The 12,229-nt window shown below is 59.2% G+C and overlaps 1 protein-coding gene across 3 annotated transcripts in view; it reads left to right on the top strand.

Annotated features, from left to right (window-relative positions):
* The first annotated feature begins 274 nt into the window (after positions 1-274).
* The window catches only part of KIF21B (kinesin family member 21B), a 49,373-nt gene continuing 37,418 nt past the window's right edge, over positions 275-12,229 (top strand). For all 3 annotated transcript variants that reach the window (XM_045536035.1, XM_045536034.1, XM_045536036.1), the window contains exon 1: positions 275-391. In XM_045536035.1, coding sequence (XP_045391991.1) covers positions 351-391 — 41 coding nt within the window. In that variant the 5' untranslated portion in view covers positions 275-350. The remainder of the gene's footprint in view (positions 392-12,229) is intronic.

The following is a 12,229-nucleotide window of genomic DNA, read 5'->3' as shown; positions in this document are numbered from 1 at the left end:
GGACGGGGCGGAGCCGGCGCCGGCTCGGCCCCCGCCCCCTTTGTTCGCCGCGGCGGCGGGAGGTGTGTGCGCGCGTGCGGCGCCGTGGAGCGCGGCGGGTCGCGCCGCCGGCTGTCAGCTCGCTCTGCGCCGCCGCCCGATGGCGCGAGGAGGCGCGCGGACCCAGCCCCGGGGGGCGGGCCGCGGGTGACCCCTCTGCCCGTCCCCGCGAGCATGTCACCTCTGGCCGCCCCGGCAGCCCCCGCCGGCACTGCCCGCGCCCCCGCCTCCCGCCGCCTGCGCCGCCGCCTCGGGCCTTGGCCCCCGGACCCCCGCCCCTGAAGCGCGCCCGGACCGCAGCGCCGGGCACCATGGCCGGCCAGGGGGACTGCTGCGTCAAGGTGGCCGTCAGGTAAGGCCCCGCGGCGCAGGGCGCGGGCTTTGTCTCGCGTGGGGTCGGGGCCGGGGGCGCGGGGGAGGGGCCGGGCCGGAGGGCGCCGCGCGTGGCCGGGCTGCCGCAGGGGAGTGGCGACCCTGGGACCGCTGGAAGGTGGCTTTGTCTGGGTGGTCATTTCGGGGCCCCCCTTGGGAGCCCTTGATGATCAGAAAATCGAATAAACAAGGAAATCCGGTATTTCACACCCAGCCTTGGCCCAGGCCGGAGCGTCTGTGTGTTTCCTCTTCGCCTCCCCACGAGGCTGCTGTCTCCTGCGGGGACACCGGAGGGGACAATTGCCCCTCATCCCCCCAGGCGGCCGGTTCTGTGCTCTTGGTCCAGCTGGCGAGGGCAGCGCACCCTCTCCCGAGCCGGTTCCGCAGACAAAGATGGGGTGCGGGGACCCGCGCAAGGGCTGGGACGGTGCCTCGGCCTTGTGTGCGGAGTCGGTGGCTTTTGGAGAGAATCCTGCTGGTCCCATCCCAAGAGGAGATAGGGTCAGGGAAGGGAGGAAGAGGTGTGTCTGAGGAGGGCAGGAGGGTGTGACTGATGCACTCAGATAAAATTGAGTGGGGGGAGGCTGCACAGACTTACCTGGGGTTCCGTTCCTAACAGCTCTGGCACTCGCACTCGAAGTGACATCCTAACAGCAGTGAGGTGGGGAGAAGACATGGCTGGGTAGGTGCTACTGGGAGGGGTACACAGAGGTGCCGGGGCAGGAAATGCTGCAAAGTTGAACCATCTGTGTTCTTTGTGCTGGGTGGAGACGCTCTGCATCACATCACTTCTCCCAGTTTTTGTTTTGGGTTTTTCTCTTTGAGAGGGGTGTATTGGTGGCAGAGTGCCAATCTGGGACTTGTCACCGAGGTAGAGATGCAGACAGGAACATCTGTCTCTGCCCCAGCCCTGTGTGATTGGAGAGAGAGAGAGAGAGAGAGAGAGAGAGTGTGTGTGTGTGTGTGTGTGTGTGTGTGTGTGTGTGTGTGTTTGGGGAGGGTTCATTCAGGTCTAGGGCAGGTCTCTGAGACAGGTCTCCAGATCTCCTGGGTCACATGTGACCCAAATTCCAAGGGTTCTAGGAAGTTGCTTCTAGGCAGGGTCAGAGATGGCAATGGAAAAGCTTCCCCCTGCCTGTTCCAGGGCAGATGCCCCCTGCCACCTGGCCAGCCCTCTGCAGCCCAGAGAAGAGGAGCTGGCCGCTGATCAGTGCTGGCGTTGCGGGAGGGAGATTGAGGCACCCCTACCCTTGCACCCCAGGCAGCACTGGGAGCTTCACTGAGCACAGCCTTCCTGGCCCTGAACAGTCAGAGAGACAAAGAGGAGCCCCGCAGGTGCCTGGTGGGCTTGCTGGGGCGGGGCCAGGCTGCCGCTGGGACTGCCATTGCTGCAGGATCCAGTGTAGGTCGAGGGAGGGGGGACCATGGGTGAGGGGTGGGAGTGAGAAATGTAAATATGGCATTGGTGGCAGATTGGGAGAGTCCAAGAACACCATAAAAGGGAAATTTGAAGGTCTGGCCCCCACCCATTGTGAACCAGGCCTGGGAAGGAAGGAGCTTGGGGTACCCCTTCCACAGGGGGCTTTCCTTTAGACTCCATCTTGCAGAATAGAGCCAAGCAACCCCCCACCTCTGTTCAGGGTCCCTGGGCTGGCCTGGGGGCATGGTAAGGTGTGAGGCTTCCACCTGGGGAGCCTTATGGGATTGGCACCTTGTGTAGAAGAGTGAGGAAAAGGCGGCGTTCCCTTCCCAGTACCACCACGAGAAGGTTCCCGGGACCCTTTCCAGGGAAGGGATGTGCCTGCCGTCTGCATCCAGTTCTTCAGGGTGGTGTGTGTCATCGCTGCTTCCCAGTCAGATTGCCCTAAGTGGGATCTGGGTGCCCCCATGCCTTGCCTTGCGTTGCTGATCTGGATGCAGGGGTAAGGGGTAAGGGGTAAGGGGGTTGAGCATCAGAAGACCCAGGCTTTAGGGGCTCTGGGAAGGTGAGGTCCCCACCCTCTCCTCCCCTCCTGCCCCAGCATGAGCGCCGAGCCCCAGCACACGCCAGACCTCAATGGGCAGCCGGCCGTGGAAGGCAGACAATGCCTGGACAGAGCCCAGTTTCTAATCACAGAGCTGAGGATACACTGGGCTGGGCTGGGCTGGGCTGGGACGGGGAGCAGATGGTGCTAGTGACAGGTTGTAGCGCGGAGTTCTCCTTGCTTTTGGATACTCTTCTTCCTCCCCCCCCCACTGCCCCCCAGAAATCACTTGTCCCACCTGAAAGACTGGATGGTGGGCTGCACTAGTGCAGGGCACTTACGGGAAGGACAAGGATTTGGGGATTTGGGATTGCCTAGAGCCTAGCCCAGCCCCGCTCACTACCTCCTGCCAGGTTCAGCTGTCTTTCTGACTTTCTGGAAGTCCTTTCTTGTATCTAACCGAGTGCTTTCTCAATTCCCATGGGAATAACTTGTGGTGAGCCCTGGAGTCCAGCTCTTCCGACTGGGAGGCCAGGAGTGAGACAGACTTGGTCCGCCGCGTGTGGTGTAGGGACAGAGGCCCCCGGGCTGTTAGACCAGGTGAGAAGTGCCAGGCCCAGGGCTCTCGGCCCTGTGAAGTGTTGGGGATGAGGAGCAAAGTGCTGTCTATGGAGCTCTGTGCTGCGGAGAAGGCCTGGCCTCCAGGAGAGGCAAAGAAGGAAACTTTCAGGACCTGGGGCTTCAGGATAAGAAGAGAAGGCCCAGGTGGGAGTAGACCCCAAAAGCCCCACCCTGTGGCCTCCCCAGTTAGGTGGAGTCTGGCCCATCTGCCCCAGACCCAGACTAGTCGGCTTTGCACCAGGAGATTCCCAGGCCGGCCCCTCCAGCCTGCCCTGTGATCCCTTTATCCATTAATCCCCTTGTACTATAAAGATTCTCAGCTTCCTGGGCTGGACCAGAGCTGGCCTTTACCTGGGGGGGAGGTACAGGCTAGAGAGAGGTGAGGCTGAGCTATGACCTGCCCCAGGCTGTAGAAATACAGGCCTGACAAATGGGGGGAGAAGGAGTGTAGCTATTAAGAAATGCAAGTTGGCAAAGTTAAAATTGGGGAAGGAAGCCGAGTCACATGGTGAGTTTATTTAAGCCCCTTTCAAGCCCCCAACTCTGAGCCCCCACTGTGAGGGGAGCCCTCAGTGTTGCTTAACCCCTTCCCCCTTATCTCTGCCCGGCTTCCCTGAGCTTCCTTCCCTCAGTCTGCTGGGCAGGGGGAGGTGCCTTGGCCAGGCCCACATCCATCCATTGAGACTACAGGGTTGAGTGGGGGGTGGGGAGGGGATGGTGGGGACCCAAGGGACAGTGTTAGAGGGCACCCCTGCCCTTTCCTATTTGGGTTCTCTCGCTGTAGTTATTTCCCGAGGTCTAGACTACTCTGAAATCTCGGTCAATGATTGTCTGAATTTTGAATCAAGAGCATCGCTGGGTTGGGAGACTGAAGAAGACAGAAGAAACTGTGTGGGGGTGGGGATCTGGGGTGCCTTCTGAGTCCCAAAGCCGGTCAGTGCCAATCAATGCCACCTGTGTCCCATGCCGTCCAGTTTATAGATCTGGGAGACTGAGGCCTAAAAGGGACCTCATGTGGGCTGTGTGGAGACCTGAGAATCTTGGTGGTGGCCTCCTGCAGAAACAGGGCTTATGTCATCACAAGGAAGTGGAGTGTAGTAACCACAAGCCCCAGAAACCTCCCCTCCCCCACCCCAGCAGCCCTGATTGGATCTCAGCTTTTGAAAACCTCCCAGTGGAGGTGGGGTGGGGCGGAGGAAGTGGCAGGCACCCTCACTCTGACAGCTCAGGGAGCAAAGGGCAGGGCGGCAGCCGCGGCCAGCTGAGGCCAGGCAGTTCATCCATTGGCTGCGTCACGGGGTCCCTTCCCAGTTCGTCCTGCTGGGCCTCAGTTTTACCCACTGGAGAATGGGAACAGCTGGTTTGTTCTGGTTCATTGAAGAGCAGTGGTTTGAATGAAGTAGAAGACATATAATCCTTGGAGGGAACAAAATGCAGGGCAGACTCCTGAGGCGTTGAGTATAAATAAAATGTTTTAAAAATAAGCCTTAACTTGGTGGACCTGGGAGGTGTCTCTCCAGTTAAAGCTATGGTGAACTATTGGGTAAATTGAATTCACCTCCAACCCTTTAATTAACTAATTAAGAGCAGAAGGAACCTTGTGGTAGGAAGGAGTCTGAACCAAGAGCTGGCTAAGCACTGTGATTATCGGACACTGCGCGAATTAGCCCATCAAACCTGCCAGGTGACCAACGTTAGTCCCATCGTGTAGATGTGCAACCCAGGCAGGAAAGGGAGGGGCTGGGTTTGAACCCAGGGCACTCTCACTTCCTAGCACGTGCCCCTTGTACTGCTCTAAGCTGCCTCCTAATTCACCTGCTAATTAGCTCTGTGCTTGCAGTCTGTGTGCCTCAGTTTCTTCAAATGCTTTACCACACACAGTGGCTCCGCATGTGAGTGGAAGTGGGAAGGCCACGTGCTGTGCAGGTACGTGGCAGGGGTGAGGCTGCCCGCATTTTCCTTTATGGGATTGCTTAGCGCTCGGTGATGCCTCACCAGTGCGGTCCTAGCTCCTGGATCCGTGCTGTTCCCTTTTGTTTGAGGCACTTCTCCCTCCCCACCCCCATTCTTGCAGCCTTCCCTGGCATTTGTCTTCCTGCCTGAGTTCCACCTTGCCACTCTCTAGGGCAGGAAGTTCTGGGGGCACCCAAGTCTCCTCTTGACACCCCTCCCCACACACACCAGTCAAAGGGCAGAACCCCAGGTGTCCCGGGTCCCCTAGCCTCTCGTTTTGCCCCCTAGACAGCAGCATATAGAGACCGTTAAGGAGGAAGCAGGTCATCTGTGCCCCTCCCTCTTACAACAGCTGGAGGGGCACTGAGGGGAGGCTGGGCTGGGGGGGAGGCTGCTTCTCTGCCGTGAGGGGAGCCGGGCTGGAACTGGTGCTTTCTCTCCGTCCCCATGGAGATGGAGAGGGGGTGGAGCTCCGTGGGAGGGGCTGTGCAGCCCCAAGGCAGGTAGCAGTACTGTCCTGTTCTATGGAGCATGCTCATTCACCTCCAGCTGCTCCAGGGTGTGGAAAAGAGGGCATGTGCCCAGATGTTTGAGTCATTGTCCCTCTGCCTTCTTCGGGGGGAGGTCACCATCAGCGTGGCAGTGGAAGTCCCTGTCCTTTCTCCAGGCCGACCGGTCCTACCTGAGGCCAAGTTAAGGTGCATAGAGGACAGCCGGCCTGCATGCAGGCTGGCAGTGGGGGCTTGGGGACGTGGGCCAGTGTGGTGGAGAGGCTCACTGCCCTCCACAGCCAGCCAGCCGCCTGTTGCTCTGCATTCCTCAGCAGAGGAACGTCCCCAGGGCCCAGTCCCCACTGAGCTGTCCCCCACCAGATGCCGATGCCAATGCCGTCACAGCTCTGGGCTCAGGGCTAAGCCCGACTCTGCAGAGTCTCCTGTCTCCCGGGAGGTCATGGGAAACCCCTGCCAGATGCCCCGAGATGGGGGTGAGACAGGGAGAGTGATGCAGGAGCACAGCTGAGCAGCACTTCCCTGGGCTGGGCTTGCCCCTCTTCCCAGGCCCCAGAGAAGGAGGAGTCAGACCCGTAGCTCTGGAAGCTCCTGGCTCCCACTCACAGCCAGGCCTGTGCGGCAGTGGCAGGCTTGGGTATGTCCAGCTCAGGATAAGGAGTGGCCCCTGCTCTCAGCTCTCTGCAAACCCACTCCCTGGCTTCTGACTCTCACCCCAGTCTACTTGCTTGCCCGATTCTTCCCCACGCCTGGTTTCAGCCTTTCTGGCGGGGGGTGGGGTGGGGGGGTTGCCTCTGGGCACTGCTGACATCCTGATGCCCCGCAGGGCCATGGGCAGCAAGACTGTCCTCAAGGTGCCTCAGGGCAGGCACTCTCTCCCCTGTTTGCCTGCCTGACCCCGGGCATTACTGAGAAGTCAGGGCATTACTAAGTCAGCAGCCAGGATTTTGGATGAACTGAAGTTCATCCACTCATTGTAAGATCGAGGACATCCCCAGGGGAGGGGCAGGGTTAGGGTCCTGAAAGCCAAGCATCCCAAGTTGACACCCCAAGGCCTCCTATAGGTTTTCTTAGGGTGTCACACCCCGTCCTTGTGCTCTCAGGAATGTGTTTGAGGGCAGAAGCCAGGCCGAGAGGGTTGACAGACCCCTTGTACCAGGCCTGCCAGGGCCTCCTAAACCCATGCCCTCTGGCCCCGCAGTACAAAGCCTTCTTGTTTGGGGGTTCAGAGCCGGTCCCAGTCTTTTCCCTGAAGGCAGCTTCAAGAGGGCTGGGCTGGGGGAGTTTCTGAGAGGCCAGGAAAGGGTGCAGTGGGAGAGCAACGAGACCCTTTGGTTGTCCCAGGGCTCAGGTGGCTCTGCCCCCATGGTGCTGGGTTCTCCCTACACTGTACCCCTGCAACTAAAAGGGCCAGCACCCCAAACTGGATCTTGCCACCCTGTTTTAGAGAAGCCTGGCCTCTGTGGGAAGAAGCCTTGTCTGGGCTGAGTCTGCCAAAAGCCCCTGGGTATCTGGGAGCCAGACTCCCCTGAGAGAGCAGGGATTTTGCTTCCAGCCGCCTTCCCCAGAGCTGGCAGGCAGCCATGGGGAGGAGGAGGAGGAGGGGATGCTCATTAAAGTGGGGGTGTAGACGTCCTCTTTCTGCCGCAGAGGAGAGTCTCCTTCCTCTGGCAGGGAAGCAGCCTCTTGGGTTCCCGGCTCCATGCGTCCCCATGCTCCAGGCTTCGGCTTTCTACGCTACAAAATGGGGAAAATGCGTTCCCAACAGCTCGTGGCACTGCTGGCAGCTGTCAGTAGGATCAGTCTAGGAGACTCTGTGAGGGGATTGTTTTTCTGCAGGCCGACCTCTTTCCTGCCCTGGTGCAGAGGTGCCTGGTGGGTGCAGCAGGACTGGCCACAGGCAGGTTGGGTTTGAATTTCATCTCCACCATTGCAAACGGTGTGACTTTGGGCTTGTTAAATTGCACCTGCTGAGCCTCAGTAAAATGGGGCACCTATCCCTGGCTTCACAGGGTTGCCATAATACATCACATCAAAGAGCTTGGCACACAGGCCTTCCAAAGGATTCGGTGGTATCCTTATCAGATGGGGCCTGGGTGGCGGAGAATGCAGAATGCTCAGGAGGCAGAAGTGATGTCAATGACTATCGGTGACAACCGATTTCTGAGGAAGAAGATTCCACAGACCCCTCCAGGCTCCCCTTTCCCGGGTTTAACAGTCATGGCAGGCAGGAAGTTCTTTTTGCTGGCGTATCTAAATCCCTCCTGGTGTAGCGGGGTTCCCCTTTGATCTTGCCCTGTCACTGATGAGGAAGAGCTGGTACCTGGCAGGTCACAGCATGGCTAAGTGACCCCATATGTCAGGCAGACTAGAGATCATGGGGCTCCTCCCTATGTCCCCCTGTACACACACACACACATTTCCACCACGGAAGATGTAACAGCCTGGCTCCTGCTCTGCCCTGCTGCCCGTGGTTGGAGCCATGTGTGCCCATTTGGGGCTGGGCATGAGAAGAGTTCTGAAATCCGGGCAGACATTGCCTTTCCCCTTAGGCTTGGGAGCAGCACACCCAGAGAGAGGATGATGAGCTTCCTGACTTTGCAGTCCCTCCCTCTGCTGTCCCACTAGCCTCTGGGGGCTCCTTTTCAGGATTCCAGGAAGGCAGGGGTCTTGTAGGAGAAAAGAGCAGACGTGTTTTTAGCCCTCTGGGCCTTTTCCAAAGAGACTGCTCATGTTGGTTATTTTGGCCATTCGAGGAGTGATTCTAGTCTAGATCTCTGGTTCTTTTCAAAGCCTTTGAGGAAGGGCTGTGAGAGAGGGTGTCTCCCAGCCTGGAAGTCCCTGAAGTGCGAATGACACACAAGTGTGCGGCTGCATGCATGCCAGTTCTCCCCAGCTCTGCTCTGGATGGAATCCTCAGGGCTGATGGCCAGTAACGGGGAAGACCTTGTTACATACCAGCTTTGTGACCTCGAGCCAAGTTACTTAATTTCTCTCTGATCCTTCATTTGTAAATTAAGGGCAAAAATACCCACTTTAGGACTAAACAATGTAATGAATGGCCTAATATGTGCAAAGCATCCTAGAGAGTGTCTAGCTAGAGGCAGTCTTGCTCCTAAGTGTGGTGGTTGTCATTTACTGAAGGAGTTTAGTAAGCCAAGGTGACAGGGGGTTCCAGGAATGAGCAAAGAAAGGGCATCAGGCTTCACAGACCGCTCACCACAGCTGTGTGAGGATTTTCTTGGATTCTGGAACAGTTCTTGGTTAGTTATTTTAATATCACTGCCTGTTACCTCTTATCAGTGAGAAGTAAGACCCTTCAAGTGGAAAGCCTGGGGCTGCACCGCCAGGGCCTAAGGGTAAAGATTTGGGGGGGCAGGTCAGGCACTCTGGGAGGGGCCCTAGCCAGCTGATTGGGTGGGACTAATTTCACCTAAGACGCTGGGACAACCTCTAGGAGCCCAAGGTCACTGGACGGAGCTCCTGGGCGGGGTGATTGGCCAGCTTTGTGTGACGTCACTAAGGACTGGGCGTGGGGCGGGTGGGGCCGGCGCCACCCTCCCCCCCAGACCGCGGTGGGTGCACGTGCCCGGATGTGCGCGGCCGGTACCCTTTGCAGCGTTTTCTCTCCCTGGCAGTCTCAGCGTCCCCTGGCCCGCGCCCTCCCTGTCGCCTCTGTCCTCCCCTTCCGCCCTCCTGGCTCCCCGAAGAGCCGCAGAACCGCTGAGCTCAGCTCTTGCCGCAGCTCTGGGCTCCGACTTGCCGCCTTTGTCCCGCCGCCACGGCGGGCACTGGGCACTGGGCGGGCGGGGTCGCCCCGTGCGTTTCTCCGGGGTGGGGGGCGGCGTCCCCATCAGCCCGCGCCTCTCAATTGTGAACAGAGGAAGCTCCTCGCTGCCAGTACCAGACTCTGCCTCTGAAAAGCCCCGGGCCCTTTCTCTTCGCCCTGGTGCCCGCGCTCAGCCCGGGGGTTGCCAAGTGGCACATAGGCCGGGCTCTGTTCTGGGAGATTCCGGGGGCCTTTCTGAGCGGGGCTGTCCCGCGGCGCTCCCTCCCTGCAGGGCCCGGGAGAAGGGATGGGGGCGGCTGGGGCTTGGGGTGGGATGCCCCAGGGTGAGATTCGGAATGTCCCTGGGCAGAAATGACACTGGATGTTTCTGGATATAATCAGGCAGCTGGCCTGTGGGCCCTACTTTGACAATTTGATGTTTTGAATATTGTATTATCATTTATCTCGATTGCTGAGTGTTTTCTTGCCTCCTTCAATTTTGTACTTAAATGCCTCCCTTGCCTCGCCCTAGTCCTGGCTCTGGTTCACAGCCCCTAGGGGCCATGGTTTCCTTGGGAGACCCTAGAGACTGCCCCCTGACCCCGCTCCATGCCCCCCAGGAGGAAGAGGGCTGTGAGTGGTTGCTCTCCTTGCCACCCTGCTATGACGGGAAATTTCTTCCTTCCCTTTGTGGCCAAGTGGGCCACTGCCACTCCGAGGACAGCCCGCAGCCTCACTCAGGGTAGGGCCAGGAGAAGAGGCTGCTGGCGGGGAGGGTGATGGAGTTCCTAGAAAGTAGCACTGGGAAGGGAGCACCTGGGTAGCCCAGGAGAAAGCAGAGGCTCAGGGACACAGAGGGCCGGGGCAGAGGCTGGACAGGACCCTGGTCTCCTCTCCCAGCCCGCTGGTGTCCTGCCTGTGGGGCGTGGGTTTGAACTCGCCACGGGCCAGGCAGCGTGTCTGCAGCTTGCATGCGTGAGCGGACATTCGGGACTCTGTCCAGAGAGCCTCCCTGGCTCTGAGGGTGCTGTGGGTGAAGTTTATTCAGCGATTTTGGGGTTTGAGAGTTTTCCAGTAGGGGGCAGCCGGAGGCGTGCAAGGGCAGAGCTGGAACTGGTGCCCAGCCTCACTGTGTCTACTGTGGGTGTGACGGAACCACTTCAAGCCTCAACTTTGCCTTCTGGGAGATGGGGAATGCAATCCGTAGCTCATGGCCTCACTTAAATCAGGCAGTCTGCGGAGGGGGCGGGGCCCGGCACTAGCACGCGCAGCAGCTCGCCCGTGGAATCTTAGTTCTTTGCTTCTACCTCCAATTACTCATTCAGTCCCCATTCCTGGGACTAACACTGTCTCCCTCTTCTAGGCCATTTGCCTTGGGAATTAGTGACTCATCCATGTCGTCTTCCTCCTAGCTGCTGTCCCTACCTCTGGGTAACACTGCTAACCCACCTACACCCTGGCAAAGCACTCTGGTGCTTAGAATGGGAAGCGTGGGGCTAGAGGGCTCTTTCTGGACCAATGAAGGGTCCCAGGGTAAATGACTGACTGTACAACTCCTGGGTTCCCTCCTCTGCATCCTCTTTCCCAGACTGCCCTCTGCCCGCTCTCTCATTCCTGGCAGGTGGGCTCCCCGGGTGGTCTGGGGCCCGGTTGCTGAAGGCGAAGCTGCCCCTCTCATTGAAGGGCTCTGACAAGCAGAGCTGCTGCTCCCCCTCCCATGCTCCCCCTGTCTCCAGGGATGCTGATTCGATTTCCCTCCAATCGCCAGCATTGCCATCTGCCTACGGTAATTAAATGGTATTTGAATTGAATCCAGAAATCCCACTGCAGGCAGCCACGTGGTAGGGAGGGCATCTTCGGGAGCTGGTGCGTCTTCAGGAGCCAACAGAGAGGGTCCTCAGAGGCTGCCCAGGCCAGACCCTTGGTTCACCTGGAAGCACCTGGATGCCCTAGGAAGAGTCGTTTGGTTTTGGGTCCACACAGGCCCAGGGACAGAGCCAGGTCTGAGAACCGGAGCTCCAGATTCCTGTCCCTGTGAGCAGTGCCACACCCCTTCCTGTGAGGCTGCTGCCTGCTCTCTCTCCCTGCGTCTGTGAGATGTTCGTGTCCCTTGGCACTCTGGCCCTGCTCCTTAGAGACAGTGTAGTACAGGACCATGGAAGAGGCAGCGCTCACAGACGGCCTGGGTTCCAGCCCCTACTGTCTGTGACTCGGCTCCCTTGCCTAGGCACGAGGGCACAGTGCTTCCCTCGCAGCGCTGGCACGTCGGATACGGCCCGGCGTGCGGCGAGTGCTCTTCGTGTGCGCCTCCCATCGCTGGTGGTAGAGGTGGGTGGGAGTGGGGTGGGGTCTTGCTGGCCCTGAGCTCTTACTGGAGGCTGGAGTTGCAGGTCTACAGGTGCAGAAGGATGAGCAGGCATCAGCCGATCCCCTCCCAGTGAGAAGCCAGTTCCTTTCAGCTGGGAGACTGAGAAGCTGGCTCCCAGTCCACCGTGGCCCAGCACAGCTGGGTAAGGGCGGTAACCTCCTTGGGCTTCCCTTCCTTTCGAGGGAGAGCCACTGACCCCTGAGGACGTGTTTGCACCCCAGAGAAAACACTTCTGAAGAAAGCTCAGGCTCCCATCTATGAGTAGGAACTAGGCCTGCTGTCGCATGCCCCAGCCCCTGTCCCCTAGCATTCCCCCACGTCCCCAGCGCCCTGCAGCCCCCTCCCAGCCAAGTGCAGGGAGCAGGCTCAGGTGGGCACCTCCCCTGGCCTGCAGCTCTGAATGGGCTTTGAGGGCCGGGGCAGCCAGGGACAGAGACAGGATGGCGACTTGGAGGCTCTGGGCTCTGTGGCTAGGCGCCTCTAGGCCCTGGGTGGGTGCTGGCCTGGGCCCTGGCATTCTTTCTTCTCTTGGTGAATGTTGGCTTAGGGAGAGGGAGCCTGACAAGCAGCCATTGTGAGTGCCGCGGACGCGCTGGCTCATGTGAGCTCATGAGCATGACAGGCTGACCCACCT

Source organism: Lemur catta, chromosome 23, assembly GCF_020740605.2.
Source record: "Lemur catta isolate mLemCat1 chromosome 23, mLemCat1.pri, whole genome shotgun sequence".
NCBI classification, from domain to species: Eukaryota; Metazoa; Chordata; class Mammalia; order Primates; family Lemuridae; genus Lemur; species Lemur catta.
This window is presented reverse-complemented; position numbering and strand designations above follow the sequence as displayed.